This window comes from Sorex fumeus, unplaced genomic scaffold (assembly GCF_029834395.1).
Source record: "Sorex fumeus unplaced genomic scaffold, SorFum_2.1 ptg000054l, whole genome shotgun sequence".
NCBI lineage: Eukaryota > Metazoa > Chordata > Mammalia > Eulipotyphla > Soricidae > Sorex > Sorex fumeus.
In genome coordinates, this window is record NW_026606111.1 from 27,354,187 (window position 1) to 27,377,859 (window position 23,673).

The 23,673-nt window shown below is 44.0% G+C and overlaps 1 protein-coding gene across 1 annotated transcript in view; it reads left to right on the top strand.

The window, feature by feature from the left end:
• Window positions 1–23,673, top strand: part of LOC130033654 (uncharacterized) — a 58,621-nt gene that overhangs the window by 17,163 nt on the left and 17,785 nt on the right. The window contains exons 4-10 of the mRNA XM_056125447.1: window positions 681–793; window positions 1,167–1,302; window positions 1,557–1,760; window positions 8,480–8,672; window positions 11,374–11,495; window positions 21,714–21,914; window positions 23,064–23,185. Coding sequence (XP_055981422.1) covers window positions 681–793; window positions 1,167–1,302; window positions 1,557–1,760; window positions 8,480–8,672; window positions 11,374–11,495; window positions 21,714–21,914; window positions 23,064–23,185 — 1,091 coding nt within the window. The remainder of the gene's footprint in view (window positions 1–680; window positions 794–1,166; window positions 1,303–1,556; window positions 1,761–8,479; window positions 8,673–11,373; window positions 11,496–21,713; window positions 21,915–23,063; window positions 23,186–23,673) is intronic.

A 23,673-nucleotide genomic window follows, 5' to 3' on the forward strand; every position in this document is an offset into this window, starting at 1 on the left:
AATACTTTCATCAAGCAAAGATTAAACGATCAATCAAGTGAAACCCAACTTATTTTTAGATCTCAGGATTTTCATATTTTATGTTCATATGAAATGGGTCAAGATGTTCTTCCAGCTTGCCACAACTGTGTGGGGCAAAGGGCGGTTAGGATAGAAAAGGAACCAACATGACAATAATAGTTGGAAATGATCGTTTTGGACAGGAACTGAGTGTTGAAAGTAGGTAAAGGGATATACCTGATAACCTTTAAAATCACGAGACCCAAAAGGCGAGAGAGAGAGAGAGAGAGAGAGAGAGAGAGAGAGAGAGAGAGAGAGAGAGAGAGAGAGAAGAAAAGTGCCTGCTACTAGTGGCAGGCATTGGGCACAGGGAGGCAGAAGAGAAACTGGGACCATTGGTGGTAGGAAGTATACTGGTGAAAGGATCGTTGTTGGAATATTATATATATGTGTGTGTGTGTGTGTGTGTGTGTGTGTGTGTGCATATGACTGAAATACAATCATGAACTTTGTAACTGTTTATCACTGTGATTCAATTTAAAAGGGGGGGGGGGAGATACTCTTCCACTTGTTCATCTAAATGTTCATCATGAGGTTCACTTCTATGAAAATGCACTGGTGACCTTGTTAAAGCCATGGAAAATGTTTATGCCATCTAACTAATGCTACTCTCCTAATAGAATGAAACTTTGAAGGAACACGATCTCCTAGTGGAAGGGCATGGAAACAGCCAGGCCTCAACAAGTCTCAGTCTACATGTGGATGGACTGGGGGAGCAGAGAAAAGAAACAAGGTAAGGTGAAAGTATTGTATTACTGACTCAAGGAAATGGATGTAGCACTAGTGTTAAGGGTGGGCATTGAGTAACTGATTTATATACAGGGCGCCTCAACTCAAAAAGATTTAAAAGCAATTTAAACACAACGAAATGAAAGCAAGACTGCTAGAGAAAGACCACTAAATTAATGTTATCTTGTTAAAACTTCTTTTAAAACAGAAATGATGCATACAGAGAAATTGTTTTTCCCTCTAAAGCAATTTAAAAAAAATAGTAACTATCACGAAACTCCCTTAATTTAAGAAAAATGACTTCAGATCTGTGGAGTTAGTGGATTTATTGATCACTTGACATTGAAGGGTGTTTGTTTTAATTCTCCTGCCTCAAGGTACAGTTATGTGACGACCCTACAGCTGCTGGGCCTGGATGATGGGTGTGCACCTAGTGACAGGAATCCTGTCCTGAGAAGAGGGACCTACCTGTCCTTTCTGTACCTACGTCACCTGCGAATCAGGGAGCTGCAGGTACAAGGGTGACCCAGCGTACTGGCTTCGGGCATCTGGAAGTTGCTGAGAAAGAAACTTTGCAGAAGGGCAGTCCCACACCTCTTATATTTGTCCACTTTGCTCCATGCTCTGATATTTCCATGAAATCATCACCTTTCCGGTATTTCCCTTTCTTAGCAGTTGAGTTCTCCTGCCAACTCCAGATCCCCCCTTACCATTCCCCGTGGCTGGAGGTGGGTGGAAAACAGTTCTGACCCTATTTTTTGTTTCAGCGCATCTGCTTAGGGATTCTCAACTACTTCAGATCCATTGAGCGAACGCTGACCATCAACACTGCGGGTCTGACCAGGGTTGCTGGGAACTTGGTCCAGACCCTGGAAGACAGCTCCGGGGTGAATGCGGCCAGAGGAGGTTTGGGCACTCTGCAAGGTCTTGGATCTGACCACTATGTCCACAGGACACCTGCCGAGCACAGGGTGCGAATGGATTCTGCTTTGATCTAGGAGTGGTGGTGGGTGCCCCCAGGCAGGACTCAGGGGAAAGGGGGCACATACCTGGTGAAACTCAGCACATCAGGCCAGTTGGTTCAGTGCTCAGGTGGGCAACACAACACTGTTCTGGTCTAGTTATGCTGTGGGCCATGAGAGTCACAGCCAGAAGTCAGGGACCCTTGTTCTGCTTGCTCTTCTTCCTTAACGAGTGTCCTCCTCCTCCTCATCTCCAGCCACTCACTGCGACAGACTCCCTCTCCCCCAATGCCCTCCTCCCTAGAACTTGCCTGGCTTAGCACATTGAGGCCAGTGAGCATGCATCTCAGCAGAGCTGGGAGAAGGTTAAGAAACTTTGGAAACAAACACACCTATAAAACCAACTCTTCTGGCTCTAATAATTAGTTTACCTGATAGCACAGCGCGTAGGGCATTCGCCTTACACGCGGCCAACATGGCCGACCCGAGTTCGATTCCTCCGCCCCTCTCGGAGAGCCCGGCAAGCTACCGAGAGTATTCGATATGCCAGACACAGTAACAACAAGTCTCCAATGGAGACGTTACTGGGCCCGCTCGAGCAAATCGACGATCAACGGGAGGGCCTTTACCTTTACCATATCATATCAGCAGTGTGCTATCTGTTACTAGATTTGTAAAAGCTTCTTTTGATCAATGAGCCCTCTCCTTTGTTTGTTCTGGGATGCAGGTAGGAGGTGAAAATGAAGGAGTCCAGAGAGCTAGTACAGCAGGTGAGGTGCTTGCCTTGCATGTCGTGGATTCTGGTTCTATCCCCACACTACTCAGGGTCCCTAAACATAACCAAGAGTGACCCCTAAAGTACAGAGCCAAGACTAAGGCCTAGCAATGCTCAGTTGTGACTCCAATACCAAAAAAAGGGGGGAGGGAGGGAGACAAATCTCTCCCTGCCCTATTGATGGTAGGAAGAGGTGCATGAGGGAACACATTATCTTGATCTTGAACCCATCCTCTCAGAAACAATGTGGGGCTGGTGGTCTTCTTACAAGCCACAGGAAGCTGCTGCTTTCATGAAAGAAACTCTAGAAGTGACCTTTGGTCAGAGACTTTATTTACTGTTAAATACATATGTGGGTGCCTACCCAGTGGTATTCATGGTTATTGCTGGTGCTGGTGTGGCAGTGCTGCCTGGACCTAGTTAGACCACCAGGGAGACATGAAGCCCCCCACCCCCGGCAGTATTGAGGGCCTTATGGTTGGGAGGATGGAGTGTTTTGATGGTCACAGACATACCTCTGAGTTCTCTCACTGTACAGGTCTTTCACACGACATGTGGTTGAGCCACACTCCCTGTTTGGAGTCTTGTCAGTGTTTAAACCCACGTGTCTACCCCTGATTCTGGGTGTCTTCTTCATGTGGGTGATGGGAGGCACAAACGCTCATTTGTTGGGCTGCTACATAAGGCTGAGGGCGCCTAGACTTCTGGGAATAAGGTCATTGCGATCACCACCCTAGGGAGCTGACCTTGGAGAAGTCCCAAGAGAAAGACCGTTCCCTAGGTGCAGTGTGTTTGATCCCTTGCAGGAAGTTCAGGACAAGCATTGACATATGTTCACTCAACAACAATACCCAGAAAGCAAAGCACTCACTACCCTACACGGGCACGCTATCCTTTTCTGTGCCTCCTGAAGGCCTGTGGTAAAGCTGTTGTGAGTCAGTGGTAGGAGAAGAGTCTCCAGGCTGAGGGAGAGCCAATGCATTGACCCAAAGGCAGAAAGATTGAAAGATTGAAGCCATTGGATAGTGTCATTTATCCAATAATTTTGATAAGGCCTTAGTTAAAATTTCTGAACAAATTATTTATTTTTTATAAAAAAATCTAGTGAGAGAACTATTAACTACGTTACTGAAAGGTCTAAAATTTATATCATCAGATGATGGCAATAAGGTAGAAGGAGTGGTCACTAATGTTTCTATAGTTATTATATTTTCTAAAATAGTTATTTTGGCATCTGTTAATTTTCAGACTTAAAAATATATGAATCATTCCAAAGTTTGGATTATTTCTTAGCTGAAGAGGTAATTATTGCTTGCCTTTTCCTACTGTTACTCTAACCAAAATATTGAAAAATTCAGTTCCTCATATATATTTTTAAAAATAATGAATGATTATAAACTTTTGGATGACAAAACTGAGGGGCTTGGTAGGGTAAATGAGAAAGTAGACTAGAAGGTGACAAAGATAGTGGGGGAGGGAAGGTCCTGAGCGTTTGGAGGGTGAAAAGGGTGCAGTAAGTGTGTATATCAAAACCAAAACACTAACATTATTGTAACCATGTGGCCTAAACTACAATAAGAATAATTAGTTAATTAATAAAGTCTGGTTTGCAAGAGTAACATCATATTTGCAATCCCTGGTATATGCTCTCTCTTGATTGCTCAGCTGTTTAGAACCGATAGATTTACTATCTGTGATCCCTGGCAAAGCCAGCAAATTCCAGCCAGTCATGTGTGAGCACAGCAGCTATGGGTGTAACTCCCTGGCAAGGATATGTGTGAGCATCATAACTGCAGAGAGTAACCCTGGTGAACACGACAACCAGATGTGTAAGCACTACAACGAAGCTTGTGTGTAAGCCCAGTCATCACATTAACAGCAGAAGGGAAAGGAGGGCAAGAGAGAGAAGGAAGATGGGAACTTTCAAGGAAATTAAGTCTGTTATCACATAGTAGATTGGGGATATTTGCTTTTATACTTTAAATGACACACACCAAAAAAGTTTTTTTCCTTAAAAATATTATATATTATATATACAATATATAATGGGAATCATAGTAGACTGTTGATGGGAATGCAAAATGCTCTGCTGTTTATGTAAAACAGAAAGGTGGTTTCTCAAAAATTATAGACAGAATGACCACATGACTCAGACTTTCTGGGCATATACCCAAAGAATTGAAAGAAGGATATGAAGAGATATTTTATCCTATGCTTATAACAGCATTATTCCCAGCTGCCAAAACATGAAAGCAATCCAAGTGTCCTTGGCTGGATGAACAAATACAATACACGCACACATCTGGTGAAAGCAGTATGCTAAGTGCAAGGAACCAATACAAAAGGACCAAATACTGTAGGATTCCACTTTGACAGGGATCTAGAGTAGTCACACCACTGATACAATAAAAGAACTGAGGTTGCCAGGGGCAAAAGATATCAGGAATGGGGAGTTTTAGTTAAATAGACATCAAGTTTCAGCTTCACAAAATGGAAGAATGGATGGTGGTGATGTTTTTTGCAATAGTGTGGAAGTGTCTGAGGCCACTGAACTGTACATTTAAAGCGTATATAGATGTTCTGTGTATTGTATTTTTCCATTAAAATGTGCTATGTGGGGGGCTGGGGCAATAGTACAGCAGGTAAGGTGTTTGCCTTCAACATAGCCAACCCAGATTCAATCCTGGCAACCCATATGATTCCCCCAAGCACCACCAGGAGTAATTTCTGAGTGCAGAGCCAGGAGCAACCTTGAAGCATTGTCAGGTGTGGCCCAAAAAATTAACAATAAAAATCACTGTCACTGTCACTCTTATGCCGTTGTTCATTGATTTGCTTGAGCGGGCCCAGTAACACTGGGAGACTAGTTACTGTGTTTGGCATATCGAATACATCACGGGTAGTTTGCCAGGCTTTTAATGCAGGCGAGATACTCTTGGTAGATTGCTGGGCTCTCTGAGAGGGGCGGAGGAATTGAATTCGGGTTGACCTAGGTTGGCCGCATGCAAGGCAAACACCCTACCCGCTGTGCTATCGCTCCAGCCCAAACAATAACAATAATAAAATAAAATGTGATATATGAAGCCTGTAATGATAGTACAACAGGTAAGAAAATTTCCTGATACATGCTGACCTGGGTTTGATCCCTGGCACACATTACCGTTCCCAAGCCTGCCAGGAATTGGCACGAGCTCAGAGCTATGAGTAATCCCTGCTGGGTGTGACTTCCCAAATAAAAAAAAAAGATAGTGTGATATATGATTTAAAGCTTTATTTTGTGTAATAAAAAATAGGCCAATGTTGCCAAACTTTTTTACTGTTTTCTCCCACAAAGACATTTTTAGGGGCTAAAGAGATTGTCCCAAGGGTAAGACACTTGCCCTGAACATGGCTAGACCCAGTTCCATCCCCAACACCATATATAGTTCCCTGAGTACCACCAGAAGGATCCCTGAGCATGCCGGGGTGTGTGAGCAACACCATGCGCGCATGCACACACACACACACACTCACACACACACACACACACACACACACACACACTTCAGTTTTATTTTAAGTTTTTGAGACACTGTGAATTACGACACTGTTAATGGCTGTTTCATGCATGAAGTGTTCCAACATCACACCCTCCAATAGAGTTCCAGTGTCCGTCCCACCGTCTCCCACCCTTACCTGGTACTCTCAGTTCTATGGACAAGTTCTTATTTTTTTTTTGCCTCATTTCTGTTCCCTTACTATGTTTTTTTTTTTATATCCTGCATATAAGAGAGATCATTCTGTGTCTGTCCCTCTCCCTCTGACTAGCTTCACTCAGCATGGTATTCTCCAGTTCCATCCAGGTAGCAGCAAATCACAACCAACACTTTTCTCAGAGTTTTGTTGTTGTTGTTGTTGTTGTGTTTATCTCCCTTCCTCCAAAGAAGTGTGAATACCAGAGATGAACCATATATCTGAGTGAGTGCATTGTGTTTATCTGTGCTCTAGACAGAAAAAAAGTCAGGTTAGGGTCTGGACCAATAACCCCTTGGTATCTCTTGCTCTAGATGTCAGCCTATTTGAAATATGGGCAGGGCTCTATTTTCCTTATCGGTTTGATCCCTAACACCACATGTTCCCTGGAGCACTGCCAGAGATCACTCCTGAGCACAGAGCCAGAAATAGCAATTGCTTGGTTCCCCATTCCACACAGTATATTACTTCTAGTTACTTCAACTGATCAAAATTTCATATAAAATTATGCTAATACTGCACTAGAGAAATAGTGTATCAGGTAAGGTGTTTGCCTTGCACAAAGCTGACCCTGGTTTGAACCCTATCACTGCTTAAGTCCTCTCAGCACCTCCAGGGATCACTCCTGAGCACAAAGCCAGGAATAGTCCTTTGAGTACTACAAAGAGTGACCCAGCCCTCCCTTCCCCTGGGGAAAAATAAAAAGCATAAAAAACTACATTTCTAGAAGATCCTCTAACAGCTACGCATGAAATGAAAGGAAAACCCAGAAGAAATGTGGCTACATCAATTAAGAGTTTTGGCCCATTCAAGAGATTCTAGACCAGTCCAGATAATAATAGCCCAAAAGAATATGGGGGGTGGGGGGGTCTGAAGGTACAGAGACCTGGATGATTCGAGAGAGGCAGGGGCATCAACCTGCCTTGGAGACAGAATAGGCAGGGTCGGTGCGAGAGGCCAGGGACAGGCCCTTGGAAAAAGGCAGAATCGGAGTATCTGGTCTCTGTCTCTGATTTGTTCTGTTTTTCATGTTTGTTTCCCTAGTGCTGCTGGAGGCCACCAGGGCTATCCCCATCCAGAGTCAGGAAGTCCTGCGGTTACCAGGGATCAAACCCAGGGTCTTGTGCTGGGAAATATACTCCAGCCCTTTGACCTATCTTCCAGGCCCCAAAATTTTCTTTGTTTTGTTTAGGGGACCTCACCTGATTGTGCTCAGGATCTACTGGTTCTGTGCTCAGAGATTATTCCCAGCAGTGCTTGGGGGACCATACAGTGCCAGGAACTCAGCCAATCAAGCTCTCTGGGCACACCCAACCCCCCAAATTTTGTCTTTTAAGTCATTGGAGTCATTGGACGCCAGCTACCTCCCAGTATCACCTTATCACCTCATCGCACCTACCAAGACTATTTGCAGTAATAAAGACACATTCAGTTCAGTTGGACATAAATTTGGGGTGGATGTTATCCAATATATTCAATATAGTATATTACTAAGAAATGAGATTGTGTTTATACATTTTAGAAATATTTAGAAAATTAAATTCTTTTAAATTGCAGTTGCCAAGGTCTAGAGAGTTCAAGTGCCTCTTAGGTATAGTGTCACCCTCACAACCTGTGACATCCCCACTGACCCCACAACTGTGGTAGCCTCCCACAGTACAGATGAGGAAACAGGCCAATGACATTGAGTGACTTTGCCAGGGTGTGAGCCTGGTAGCTGAACCTGATGCCAGGCTCTCTGATTTCAGAGACCCTTTATCTCTCAGTACCACTGTCTGTCTGCTTTTCCCCAAGTAATCCTGTGATAACCAGGTTAACAACCCTTCATCAGCTCATTCACCACCTCAAGACTACCCTTCCTGGCTGGGGAAATGGTCCAAGGGCTAAGCACATGCTTGGTATGTGAAAGACTGGGTTCAGTCCAGCAAGAACTGCTGGGAAGCAAGCCCCGAGAACAGAGCCAAGAGCAGTTCTTCCATCCCATAGGGGTCTGGGCCACAAGCCAAACACACAAAAATGAAAAATTAAAAATGTGCTTCCCCCCACCGATATTCATTATCAATATTTTTTCTCTACCTAGGTTTTTACCAGCCAGAATTTCTGTAGTTCCATGCTGACAGCCTGCAGTGTGGGAACGAAAGACTGCTGTTGGGTTCACTGGGCCTATGAAGTGGAGTTCTCCCTTTTCCGGTAACTTCTGCCCTTGATTTTCTTCCCTCAGGTCCATAGTGCCCATTTCATGGAGTTCTCTGAAGTAGAGAACCAGGACGACTACTACAGTGTGGAGGCAGGCTGCATCCACACCCAGGACCCACAAGGAGTGCATGTCATTTATGACCAAGCTTTGAGGGACCTGCAGGAGCTGGAGACAGAGCTGCTGCTCATTGCCAGCCATTACATCGAGAAAGAAAAAGGTCAGGAGTCAGTCTGGGGGATGGTGGGTGGGCAAGAGTCAAAGGCTGGGATGATAGCTCAGCAGCTGGCACACATGCTCTTACATGCAAAGCACAGGTTCAATCCCCAGAACCACATGGTTCCCCCCGAGAGTTCCCCCAAACTCTCCTACAGCATCACTGAGTGCGCCCCAACAAAATAAAAGACAAATAAAAAGGTGGCCCAAACAAAAACACAAGGGCTCTCTTTAGCACTCCCCAAATATAAATGCAGAGACAAGAGTATCAGAGAATTCAATAAGCACATCCTACCTTCAACACAGTCACTTTAGAGAAGATGCTGTTTCCCAGGCATCCTCCTTCTCCTTCTCTTGGACATGGTGTCTGCCCTCTAGCCTTCCTTGCTGTTCTTGCTGCTTAGGCGTTTTGTTTTGTTTGTTTTTATTTTGGGGCCACACCCAGCAATGCTCAAGGGTTACTCCTGGCTCTGCACTCAGGGATTACTCCTGGGATTGCTAGAGGGACAATATGGGATGCTGGAGATAGAACCCAGGTCAGCAGTGTGCATGACAAACATGAGTCATTTTTTTCTCAATCACAAAATAGTGATTGACTTTGGGAAACCGCACTTGGAAATAGAGACATTCTTGGCTTCTAAGTCAAAAAACTATAAGGATGTAAAAAGATTCTGGCCAGAAAGTGCTCGATGAGCCCCAAAGGGAGAAGTCATTACTCAGAGTGATCCAATAACCCATCCTGTGTTGTCTCTCTTCCTTTTTTGCATCATTCCAACTTATCCAGTTTTTGAAATAGGTGAGGTAATACAGCGAACTCTTATTTTGGAATTAGATGACATGAGACCTTAAAGTTTCCAGCAGCATGGTAACACTTAAAAGAACCTTGGGCAAGGGTTTGTGCTACTCTGTAACAATGGAGACTAACTCAGAAGAATTACTCTTCATATTGTTATAAAGTGCTTCCCCAAGAGAATGTTTGACAATTAGCCTTTGGGTGACAGGGATCTCAGTGGAGCTCTGTCATCTTCACAAATGTGGGGATCTGAGCCCTGGGGTGCTGTCTTAGGACATTTCATTCCAGCTTTTCCCTTTTATTTATTTATTTATTTATTTTTTGCTTTTTGGGTCACACCCAGTGATACTCAGGGGTTACTCCTGGCTCTGCACTCAGAAATTACTCCTGGTGGTGCTTGGGGACCCCTATGGGTTGCCGGGGATTGAACTCGGGTCGGCTGCATGCAAGGCAAATCCACAGTAGTATCACTCTGAGCCCCCAGCTCTTCACTTTTACTTATATCGTGCATCATACACACTCTCACCTCATTTTTGTTAAGGTTAACTTATATCACCATGCTATTTCCAGCTGCCAAGAACTTCATTTGATTGAAACACTTCCTTGGTGGTCACTTACATTTCCCACATGCTTGTCTTCTCACTGAGTGAGGAAGTAGGTAGTCCCTCGTCTGGTGTGAAATGGTTTTCCAACTGCTGCTACAGGGCCTCCTGATCAAAGTCTTTCTTTCGTTCCTATCATATAGTTGATCACTATTAAACTCGAATTCATAGTACTGGGAAAAGCTTACTTTGGGGAGAAGGTATTTGGGGACCATACCCTGTGGTGTTCAGAGGATCATGTATTGCCAGGGATCAAACCAGTGTCAGCCACATGCAAGGCAATAGCTTTAACACCTTTATCATGCTCTGGCCCTTAAATTTTTTAAAAAATAGTCATCACACCAGAAGATGCTCACTGCTTGGTAATCTCCCCTGTGGCCTTTAGGGCCACAAGGTGATACCAGGAATCAGACTCAGGGCTTTGGAAATGATAAGTTTGTGCACCACCACATGAACCATGTTCTGGCCTGAAAATCTTTTTACTTTTCTCTTCCAAAACAGGCTGTTCACAAACTTAGAGTGTAATAATGTTGATAGTAAAAATCGACATGAGTATAGTAAGAAAATAGTTCAGCTAAACAATAATCATGATTACCTGTATTGCTTAAGTTAGCAATGACCATAATTAATTTAAGAATATCTTAAGAGACATTTCTGGCAGTATTTGACTTGACTAGGCTCAATTGAAAAAACAAGTTAAACAAGTTTAACTGGCTTTGTCATTAACCCATTAGGGATCTGCCATTAGAGAAGGGGAAAGGTGTGTTTTACAGTTAAATGATAGATTTAAGGACATTATGGTCGTGGTGGTTTCAAGTTAACTGAATTTCAAGTTATATCCCTAAAATCCATCTATAAAGCTTAAATTAAGAAAGAAAAGATATGGAGCTGGAGCAATAGAACAGCAGGGAGGGCGTTTTGCCTTGCATGCGGCCAACCTGGGTTTGATTCCCGGCATCCCATGTAGTCCCCTGAGTACCACCAGGAGTAATTCCTCAGTGCATGAGCCAGGAGTAACCCCTGAGCATCACTGGGTGTGACCCAAAAAGAAAAAAAAAGATAAGAAAGAAAGAAAGAAAGAAAGAAAGAAAGAAAGAATAAATTAAATGCTTAAACGCTTGTTGACTTAGGAGTCAACATGTATGATACTGTGATATCAAATCTTTGTCCATGGCTCCTTAGCTGGTTCTCAGAATCCCAGCGACTGATTTCTGTGCCTTCATTTCTGAGATGGAACTGGCAACCTCACCTTTCTCCTGGGAACATCTTTACAGGACTCACTCTGATCAGTCCCTTTCCTCTTCTCCTAGGTCACAAAGGTGACAGTGCATCTACTGCTGACGGGGGATGGGCACATGCGGAGGTGGACAGGTTTGCTGTGCTGACCGACCTGTGGACGTGGGAGGCAGCTCTTTTAGAAAACAAGCGCCAGGTATTTTTTTTTTAACCAAGAAAACAAAGCATCTGATAAATGTTCTAACAAAGTTTTTTGCTGCTCGCTACATATGGCGGTGCTTAGAGGCCACCCCTGAAATTTGCTCAGGGGTCATGTGTGTCAGTGCCCCGTACCATACATGGTGCTGGTATTTGAATCAGTGCCAAAACCATGACCACTTTAACCTTTGTACCCTGGCCCTGTTGTTGATTCTTAAACCCAGTGGATCTTTCAGAGAGGCTACCAACCAAATAAATGATCACCTCATTTTAATTATCCTAGCTATTTTCAAGGATGTGAATAATAAATTTCATTTTCTTGCCTGTCACACACACACACACACACTCACACACACAAAATTGAAGGGTTCGCTCTTCTTTGACAAACCTGGTTTGTTAGAAGGCTGTAAAATCTTGATCCTTCTGATAAGGGATATGCTTCTAAAGGAATGAATGATGGTTCCATCTACATTCATAGTCCAGTCTTGGATGAATCTCATTTTGTGAAAGACGAGACAAATGGTCTGACCCTACTATGACCTTTGGGGTTGGATGAAAGCAGTTGGAAAAGTTCTCAGAGCAAAAAGATACAAGGCCAATTTCAAGCAGTTAAATAGCACTTTATTAAAGCACTGGTATTTTTTTGTTTGTTTGTTTGTGGGTTTTTTGGGCAGTATTTTGGGGAACATAGGTGGTGCCAGGGATCAGTCAGGGGTCTGCTGCATGCCAGGCAAGTGCCCTATACTATTTCTCTGGCTTCAATATCATCATATCTTTAAATAATTAATGACTCAATAATAAGTGGAACTCTGTAGATGCATGGCTCTTCATTTGGGTCCTTAGCCTGAATTATTCCTCTGATTAATCAGTTGCTGAGAGTTGAATCATGCAACGGGAAATATTTGCTCTGTACCAAGAACTGTTCCAAACACAAAGGACATATAAATAAATAAGAGAAGATGAGCTCAATCTTTAAGGAATTTTAAGTCTATAAAATTTGATGCAATCTCTAAGTAAAAATGTTAACCCATACAAGTGAACACATTCAAGATCCAGTAGAGAAGGATTTACCCTGGAGGGGACTGAAAGAGTAAAGGAAATGGTTGCTAGTCTTCCCAGAGGAACCGATATTTTGTCCTTATTGAAAGATGAGCAAGATGTTGTCTGGCAGCAAAGGAAAGGTTCTTAAGCAGAGGAAGCAGCATAAACAGGGAATAGTGAGCCTGAAGAGAAAGAGGATGGTTGGTGTTGGGACAAAAAGGCACCTGGGGAAGAATTGAACTCGTGTTCCAGGAGCAGCTTGTGAAGGGCCTGCTGATCTGATCAGAGCTATGTTTAGAGCTAATCTTATAGGAAAAGAAGCAACATTGCTGGGTTGGGGAAGGAGAAACAAGATCCAGGCTTTATTTTCAACAGCTGTTTGGGCATCAGTGTGAAAAACCAATTGACATGAAGAGTTCCTAGAGGAAAGACATGTCCTTTGTTACAAGATGAACCAAGAGTTCAAGGAGGGGACCTACACAAGGCACGCAGTGGGGAAAAAACGGGTAGGTTGGGGAATTCAGCGGAATAGGACTCTGCGGACTTTGAAGATTGTCTACTGGACAGAGAGAATGAGAGTGGGAATTCAAAGACTGGCACAGGGTCCAGAGGAGGCCACGACCTGAAGTAATGAGGGAGGCTTGGTAGAGAGAGGAAAAGAGACCCTGGGGTCTAGGAAGCAAAGCATTCTATTGTTGTTGTTGGGGGTCACACCCAGCCACACCCAGCGCTGTTCATGGTTTACTCTTGCCTCTGCACTCAGGAATCACTCCTGGCAAAGCTTGGGGAACCAAATGGGATGCAGGGGTATGAACTCAGGTCTACCGTGTGCAAGTGTCCTACTTGTCGTATTATTGCTCCAGCCCTGATGCATGGCATTATGAGGAATTTGCAAAATGGTGGGGTGGGGGTGGGCGAGTTTATTTGGGGGTAGCAGTAGGTTTGGAGCTAAGGATTGTTTCTGAGTATGAGTGAAGATGGGGAAGTGCAGCTGAAAAGTAACAATGACGAGGAAAAAAAAACACCCAAAAACGGAGATGTCTAAAATGTGGCCTCTGCGGAGGGGAAAGGGTGTTGCTCCCTTCGCCCTTTCCTCTCTGGAAAGAAAGATGGTGGCCGCACGGGAGCCTTGTGGACAGCAGGTATGAGCCGGGGGTCGGGGGGGCGACGAAAACCTCATGGGAAGGGGGGTGTTCTGGCCCGTCCTTCACGCCCAACCGAGGTCACCAGTTGCCCCCCACGAGCAGCTCTCCGGCACGGCCACGGCCCCAGAAGCACAAAGACTTAATGCAGAAAACTAGCAGCTTGGAGCAGAAAAGCGAACGGACTATGCGTTAATCCACGCCATCATGCCTGCCCGGAGGGGAAAGGGTGTTGCCCCATTCGCCCTCTCCTCTCTGGAAAGAAAGATGGCGGCACGGCCACGACTCCAGAGCACAGAAACCAATCTCTTAATTATCTGACTTTTAGCAGAAATACTTCCAGGGTTAATAAGTAAAATAGCAGAAATCCAAAACCGCGCGGCCACAACACTTAATTCTTAAACCCAGCTGTAGAAAGCAAATCATTTCACAACGCTTTTTCAGCATGTCTGATTTGGGGGGGGGAGGGGTAAACTCTAAATAATAATGGTGCATCTTTTATCGAAACAATGAATCTAGTCAAAGTAGATAGAGTGTTAACTAGAATTCATCTGCCTCACAGGCATTGGGAGGGGTGGGAGGTGGGGTTCTATTGGGGTTTGTGGTAAAAAATAAGTATTGGTAAAGGGAAATGTGTTTGATATTTGCATGACTGAGACCTAAACCTGAAAGCTTTGTAACTTTTCCCACAGTGATTCAAGAAATAAATAAATTATTAAAAAAATAAATAAAATAAATAAAATGTGGCCTCTGTAACCCACTGAAGGACAGAGGATGATTGAATAAGAATCCATGAGAGGCAGCTCAGAGGGCTGAGCACATATTTTCATCAAGGAGCAGTTTTGATCCCCCAGCACTGCATGGTCCCCTGAGCACCACCAGGAGCCTCTTCCCCCACCCCCACCCCAAAAACTGAACTGGGAGTAAGCACTTAAACACCTCTGGGTGTGGCCCCCAAATAAAAATCAAACAGGAAGAATTCATGAGAGGAACAAGGACTAGTGAGAGACTAGAGACGAAAGGGAAGGGGGAGTGCTCCAAACCAGCCCCATCATAACTTGGTGGGCTGGGCATCTTTGCATGGTCCTGTCAGAACCAGGTGTGGGGGAAGCCGTGTCTCAGTGCCCTGTGAAGGGGTAAGAAGAGACGTAGAAATGTTTTCTTTGAATTGTTTCTCAAGTAGAATAAATGGTTTACCATTGCTCTTCGGTTTGGTACTCATGGAGATGTACATCATCCCATGTTTGAAAACAATTGGCAGAAGTTAAAGGAATGAGCCTGGGGCTTTAAAGACAGATCCTTCCCTCACCTCACCCCCACTCCCAAGAGAACTTCCCAGGAACATCAACAGAGCCCCCTTTTCTGTACCCAAGCTGCCCCTCTTCCCTTCTGGTGTTTGCAGGTCCCAATCCATGGGGGTCCCTAATAGACTCTAGCAAAACCAAAACTCGAAGGCCAAAGAGAACTGGGGATGGAGGTGAGTGTTGTGGGGGCAGGGAGGTGTGCAATGTCTCCACACTTTGACCTGTACTAAGCTGGCAGAATTGACCAATAGTTTCTGATATGGTAAATTAAATTATTTTAATGTGAGTATGTGAATCGTATTTTAAAATATCTCCTTTCTACCTCAAGAATGTTCAGTAGAAAATAACTTATTGTGCCAAAACTATGGCTTTCTCATCAGAAATCAATTTAATTTTTTAATTTTTTAATTTTAAAATCAATTTTCAAGATTTTTTAGTTTTGGGGCCTTATTGAATGTTGCTTTGGGGGGGCTACTCTTGGCACAGTGGTTGGGGAACTGTAAGGTAGCAAAGATGGGGATTCCTGTATGCAAAACACACACACATCAGTCCTTGGAGCCATCTTTTTGATCCATTTGTTTTTAAATGGGTAGATTAAATTCTGTTCATTACTATGTAGTTTGGGCCAGAGCCATAGCTTAGCAGGTAGGATGTTTGCCTTGCACGCAGCCGGCCTGGTTCAATTCCTCTGTCCCTCTCGAGAGCCTGGCAAGCTACTGAGAGTATCCCGCCCGCACAGCAGAGCCTGGCAAGCTCCCTGTAACATATTCAATATGCCAAACACAGTAACAACAAATCTCACAATGGAGATGTTACAGGTGCCCACTCGAGCAAATCGATGAACAACAGGAGGACAGTGCTATAGTGCTACTAAGCACTTTAATAAAATGAGGCTACCATGATATTTTACTTTCCATGCTTTAGCACACAATTAGGAAAAACAGATGAGGGTTCTGTAACCCAATGCCATTACCACATAAGAATTAGCTTTTATTTTAACCATTTTAGTGAGGCACTTGGATTTACAATACTGTTAAATTATATTTTTCAGGCATACATCATTCCCACACCACACCCATCGCAGCGTGCCTGCTTTCCTGCACCAGTGTGTCAAGGGCACCTTCTGACCTCCTCCCCTTCCGTGGAACCTCTGTTCCATAGACAAATCAGATTTTTAACTGGACTATCACAGATTTCCAGTACTAATTCTACTGCCAACAGTCGCAGATGTTTTTGATTATTAAAGATATCGGAGTATTAAGAGTATAGAATTGGATTATCTTGGAGTTGGAGAGACGGCTCAAAGCATGCTTTGCGCGCAGGAGGCAGAGGTTAAATCCCCAACACCACATTGTCCCCCAAATATCACTAGGAGCAATCCCTGAGGACCAAGCCAGTAGTAGGTCCTGAGAACCCCAGGGTATAGCCTCCAAATACATCCCTCAAAAAAAAAAAAAAAGAATTGGGCTATCTTGAAGTCCTAAGAAATTTTTACATGACCCCAGGTACGTAAATATATAATATGGATATACGAATGAAACATTACGAAAAAAATTTTAAATGATCTCAACATTCAGTTACATGATTCACAATTTAAGAAGCTAAAGATTTTGGACTCAGAGAAGACAATCAGCTTTTCAGCTCCTAAATTACACTGGTATCAACTGGTAATTCCCTCCACCACCACCAGAGGATACGCACTCAGAGCCACTTGCACAAGATTTTCATGTCATCCCTTTGAAAAGAAAGGACATCTTCCTTTGAACAGTTGTTCCAGCTTTTGTGACTTGTAGCTTACATTTGACCTAAAATGAATACATTTCAAAATGGATATTTTCTTCATTTGTTTTTGGCCACATCCAACTGTGCTTAGGACTTTTTCCTGGCTCTGTGCTAGGGGATTACTCCTAACTTTGTGCTCAGGGATCATATGCGGTGCCAAGGATCATACCAGAGTCTGCTGAGTACAAGGCAAATACCTTAACCCCTATACTCTTTCTTCACCCCAAAAATGAAATTTTTATGATGTATTTTTTTAGTTCCCAAAATTAAAAGGCTTGTGGCAAAAAGAATATATGTAAGATAAGGTTGAATTTCTCTCATTGCTCCAACACTTAATATCAACTGTCAGTATGTACTATGTACTATTTGGCCAAAGAATTGGTTTTTGACACACACAGGTGACATTTGGCAGGCTGGGAAGAAGCTCTTAGGTAAATACCAGTCTAAAATTGAAATGAAATTGGGCCAGTTAGCAAACAGATAATAAATAGAATCCACAAGGCAGAAAGATTGGGGTGTGGGGTTGCCCTACCCCCTGGTAGGAAAGAATTTATAAAAACATTCTGCGGGTACTGTTGAGAGCTCCTCCATGTGAAAGCAAAAGCTTGAACAGCCCTTGCACATTATTTTTCTTCTCAACAGGTAGGGTTGCCGGGTAAAACGGGACAGTACTTATGACATTCTACCAGAAAAAGTTTTTACTGTTGATCAGAGCTTCAGACTTAGCTTAGACAGTCTGCCTTTTAATTCATCAACTCTAATCACCACAAAAGCAAGCATGGACGTTTCTGCCACCCAGCACTGACAGATTGTACTCGCCAGTAAGATTCTCCCTGAGAATCTTCCCTGCCAAATAACCAAACAATAGAGCTCTATACAAAAACAGCTACAGCAGTACAGGTACTAAAACTCAGCTCATAAGATTGGCCTGGTCCAGCCCAAAAGATTCACGTTAGTCCAGACTGAATTAGGGATGTAATTGTTCTTTCCTCATCTGCCTTGTGGCAATTGAGTGACACCATTCTTATTGTAACTAGTCACTGTTTTCAGTTTTTGGGTTTTTGTTTTGTTTAGTTTTGATTAGGATTTTTTGTTTTGTTTAGTTTTGATTAGGATTTTTTGTGTTTTGTTTAGTTTTGATTAGAGTCTTTTTTTTTTTGCTTGTCTTCTATTACTTAATCATTGAATGTTATTCTAGAGCATAACTCTGCAGACCAAGCAAGGCTATTTCAGTCTGTGGTTTTCCAGTCTGTAGATGTAAAAAAATTGAAGCCACTAACTTAAGTCGCCATCTGCATCATTTTCCCTTGGATTCACTTAAAGGCAAAGTGATCACAACCTTCCTTGGTCTCACTCACATCCAGCAAGTGTGTTTCTTACCTGTGGTACACATTCTGTGTCCTGCGCTTTTTACCCCCACGGGTGTTTTTCTTCTTATCTGTAAGGTTGATTCAAGATCCCTTCAAAGCATGTTCATCAAAGGAAATTCTGCATAACTAGATGTTAAAGTATCCCAGACTCCCCCTTTATGAGCTCAGGAACACGGGACATGCAATAATGAAGCAGTGTTTGGTTGCTATATGGTTACTAACTTTTCATACAACTTTTTACAACTGCTTCTAAGAGAGCCTCAGAAACTGTTAAGGAAAAGATCCAAGCACTCTGGACTTTTCCTGCTCTATAGTCTTTCTTTCCTCCACCTCTTGTCACCTGCATTCAAGTTACTAAAAAGTCCTACACCTTCTCAGTTCCTTCTGCTTTTGCATTATTGCCATGCATCCCACAGTAAAAGTAGGAGCTGCATCTTCTTTTATGACATCCCTGAGTTTGTGAAGAAGAGGGCCACCAGGAGACCTACACCTTAGCAAATAAAACACTGGTGTGTGTGTGTGTGTGTGTGTGTGTGTGTGTGTGTGTGTGTTTGAGCCCTGGGCCTCACACCATGAGGAAGTGTTCTACTGCTGAGCTATATACCTGACCTCATAAAACCCACTCTTTCTACAATGCATTTTCAAAAGTTGGCAGAAATGGCAATGTCAACAATTCACTCCTTGCTGCCAAAGTAGACAATGCAGTCACACCCTGGAAGAGCTATTGTTTTTACCTTTGGGCCATGTGGCTGCATTTCAGAGGGAGTGAAACTCCCCAAGGAAGGTCAGTGCAAGTTCTTTGGGGAAAGACATCACCATGGAAACACAGGTCGAGGGTATGTTGGATTAGATAAGCAGAAAGAGAAGGCAAATCAAATAGTACTGGAACAGTGGGTGAAGTAAAGCTCAAAAGTTTCCAATCAGAGCCAGGTTAGGGCTAGAGAAACAGTTCCGTGGGCTGAGCATCTGCTTTGCCTGCAGGAGACCTGGGTTCCATCCCCAGCACCACATGGCCCCCTAAGTCCCCAGGAGCAACCCCTGGGCACAGAACCAGCAGTAGTCCCCAAGCACTGCAGGGTGTGACCTCCAATCACAATCACGACCATCCTGTTGGTCGATTGCCTCGAGCAGGCCCCAGTAGATTGCCTCGAACAGGCCCCAGTAACATCTCCTTCATCCTAGCCCTGAGACTTTTTAAAAAGTGCCATATTCAAGGCTTTTTCAGGGTTAGGAGAATGAGACCCATCATTGTTACTGGTATTTGGCATATTGGGTACGCCACGGGGAGTTTGCCAGACTCTGCCATGTGAGCAGGTTACATTCGGTAGCCTGCCAGTTTGTCCAAAGTACGAATGAAATAGTAAGATGTTGTGCGGCCACAAATGCGGCTGCACGGTTCTGGGAGCTGGGTTTTATCATCTCTGAGTCTTGGTCATTGATGGGATTACACGGCGCCTGGGAGGCCAGTTGGTGGGTGTGACCCCTGCCTACTGGAATTTGGCAGATCTGGGTGGAGGATGCTCAGCCCCGATCCAAGCAGGCTTGGAGATCTCAGCCCCGGGGGCCCGCATGCCTTTGCTCCTCTGCCAGTACCTTCATGCGTATGGAGAGTGGTCTCAGCATGGTGGTGGCTGGTTCTGGAGGTTTTCGGCTGCTGGAGCCCTGGTCAGAGCGGGGAGGGAAACTCAACCCGCTCCCTCCAAGGGGCCCTGGCGAGGACTGCCAGGTGTGGGGGCAGGAGACTCTGCACTGTTCTCTTCCGGGATCTGGGTTTTATAGTCTTCTTTTTTGAGTTACCTGGAAAAAAAAAAGAACTTTTCATGTGCCATCAAATGTTTCAGAGCTGGATTTTTTTTTTTTTTTTGGCAGAGAAAAACAATTCATTACTCTAAAATTAAAAAATACAAGCTAGCTATCAATAAATGATAAATTATATATCTATAAGATATAATGATTTTTGTTTTAACTGAACATCTACAAGCATGAGGCCAGAGCAATAGTTCAGCACATAGGGTGCTTGCCTTGCATGTGATCTACCCAGGTTCAATCCCCAGCACCCCAATATGGTCCACTAAGCATCATCAGGAGTAATTCCAGAGTGCAGAGGAATAAGCCCTAAGCAATGCTGGTGTGCTCTCCCCCCCCCCAAAAAAAAACAAGATTATTTTTGATATAAGAATCCCCATATATAAAAGTGTCCAGAAATCATAGCCAATCATCTATGAAGTGATTAAGTGTGTTGTTCACAGCCAAACAATGTATAAGGGAAAACCGTATAAATATTTTTAAATTTTTTATAGGAAAATATTTAACTGAGAAGTGAGTATATTTTAAAACTTTTAGTACAGTATGGAACAGGGTCTCCAAAAGTGTCTTAGGCATGTTAAGCGTTTCAAACCTGAAACAAATAATTGTGTTGGTCAGAACTTCTGACTTCTGGCCCTTAAGGCCCCCAGTGGGGATTCCAGACCAGCAAGCTTTTTCTCATTAGCACCGAGACTAATTGCACACAACCAGCGCTTACACACACCACAGAAATTCCTGAGCTCACCAGCAAATGTAAATAAAGGGCAAATGAAGTGGATCTCTTTCTGAACTTCCACATTCGTGAATGGTCTGTGTCTGGCAGTTGTCTTTGGATTTTAGAAAAGACATGAACTCCCCTAAACCGGAAACTCCCATGATGCTTTGAGTCACACTCAGGCCCTGCTTCATGGTCTCCCAAATTCCTTCCTGAGGGAGGTTCTTTCACCCTCAGCATGCTAGCCCCACCCCATCTTCCTGTCAGGATAAAGTTTGGGTAAACTATTCAAGAAGCAAGATCAGAATTCAGGGTCTGAACATGTAGAAGAGGAAGGTGCAGCCTGCCAACCTTTGAAGTTGAAGTTAGGGGGAGAGGGGCGAGGGTCTTGTGGAGATGTTGGAGGTAAGTACCTTCCATAAAGTGTCATTGAGTGTCATTGAGTGCCTCCAAGAGTTAATTATTATTAAATTATAATTATGTATAAACACACCCCTCCCCCGTGCTTTTTTTGAGCAGTACTCAGGGCTTACTCTTGGCTCTGAGCTCAGAACTCACTCCTGGAGGGGAGCAGGGGCCATAAAGGGTGCAGGGGATAGAACTGGGGTTGATTGGACGGCAAGTGCCTAATTCTCTGATTCTCTGGCCCTCCCCACCTTCATGCCAAGGGTGAACCTAGGGCCTTTACATACAAGGCAAATGTTCTACCACTGAGTCACATGCCCAAACTTTTAACTCCATAACCCCTATTTCTGGTAGAAAGCAAGGGAAGTGAGGACCAAAGCAAACCAAGGGTTCTTCTGTGCCTTCCAGCACCATGTCTAAGCCTTCTTCATGCCACTGGTGTTTGGCCTAGGTGGGACTGCCACCATCTGACCCAGAGTAGACAGCAAGGTTCCCTGGGTTCTCTCCAGCTGATGCCCAAGGCCCTTCTGCAGCCTGGAACAGAGGGGCATCCCAGCTTTCTTTGCCAGGCCCAGAGTGACCTCTGACCACCCCCTCAATCCCCCTCTCCCCCCCCCCCCCCCCGCCACTGACCCTCTGCCTTGTTTGCAGCTTCTTGGCTGTTACTTTGAAGCCTACCAGCATGCCCTGGACCCAGAAGAGAGGTCTGCCTTAGCGCAGGTGATCACCGATGTCATGCACAGGCGGCCCAAGTTCGATCTCCGCCACTCCTACTTCATCAGGGCTTACCAGGATGAACAGGCCTGCCTACAGCTAATGCTGCAGCTCGTGAGGGGCATCCTTAACCAGCAGGTAAGCAGGGCCAGGCTTTTAAACAGGTCTTGGGTGACAAGAAATTCACAGCACAATATTGCATGTACAAAGAAAAATTGTGTTTTCTTTTCACTGTGGTCCAGAATCAGATCAGAGTTTGCTAGGGTAATATGGGCAGTATAGCTTTCTTGTTTATTTTTATCACTCTGTGTCTGTGGTGGTGGTGGTGGTGGTGGTGCGGTGTGTGTGTGTGTGTGTGTGTGTGTGTGTGTATGTGTGTGTGTGTGTGTGTGTTGGGAGGGTGTGGGGGGGGGTGGAACTGCAGGGCACAATAAAGAGTGTTCAGGGTTTACTCCTGGCTCTGTGTTCAGGAATCACTCCTGGCAAAGTTTGGGGGACCAAATGTGGCACTGGGAAACAGATCTGCAGTGTGCAAGACAAGTGCCTTGACCCCTGTAAATATCTCTTCTATCCAAATAGTTTTATTTATTTATTTTTTTGCTTTTTGGGTCACACCTGGCGATGCTCAGGGGTTCCTCCTGGCTCTGCACTCAGGAATTACTCCTGGCGGTGCTTGGGGGACCATATGGGATGCTGGGAATCGAACCCAGGTCGGTCGCATGCAAGGCAAATGCCCTACCCGCTGTGCTATCACTCCAGCCCCCTAAATATAGTTTAAAAAAAATTTCTCATCCTAATTGCATGTATTGGTCAGCAAAGAATCTATGAGCTACGTTCACTAAACAATCATTTATCTGCACCAAAAAAGGATGAATTATAATCCCTTTTTTAAGATATTCATGTATAAAATTCTGTCTATATTAATATAGCTACATAATCATGTTTCTGTGTTTAAGTGTTCCTAGGACACTGAAGGAGATGATCATAATATGTGTCCTTTGGGGTAAAGGTCGTTGTAGGAAGGAAGCAAGAGATAAAATAATTGCTGCAAATTTAGCTTAGTCCTGTTAGAGTTGTTTTCTGGTGGTCATATATTTCACTAAAACATTTCCTTCTGCCTCTTAAAAAGGAAGTTGAGTACCTTTTCTTTTCTTTGACTGTGATGGGAAGATGGTCCCATAAAATGAGACATGAGCAAAGAACTGATGTTCTTCTGCCAAGGCTCGAGTCTGACATCCATGGGAAAGTTTGGCTTTTCTAACTTTTACTTTTACGCTACTTTTCTAGATAGAGTGTCAGCGGGAGTATGTCCAGAGGCTTTGGCGAGAAGATGATACAGATGACAGCGATAAGTTTGGACTGCCATTGAACATCATTCGTCAACAACTTATTTCCATCAACAATAGCTGGTTAGTTGTCTTTAAACATTTCACATTTATTCCTCTGGAAGGCTTAAGGGTATAGTTTTAAGTCTAAATACTATTCTCCAGAGCATCTCACAAGTATTTGAGGAGATGAGAGAAGTAGATATGAAAGCATGCAAGGGAAATGAAAGCATCCTCAGGAAAGGATTTCCCTTGCATGCTCAATACCTGTTTGTTTTGTAAGCAATAAAAAAGAGACTACAGAGGTTCAGATACTTGCCTTGTGCACAGCTCACCCAGGTTCAATCCCTGGCACCCCGTATGGTTTCCTGTGCCCCACTGGGGTGATCCCAGAACACATATCCAGGAATAAGTCCTGAGCATTGCTGGGTTTCTCTCCTCAAATAAAGTTAAATAAAGAATAGTTGGCTACTGAGATACCGTGGACAGAACCAACTGGGGCGAGCAGCACAGAACCCTGAAGGACAAAGGGACAGTAGTGGAAGGGTAGTGACACGGTGGCATTAATGATA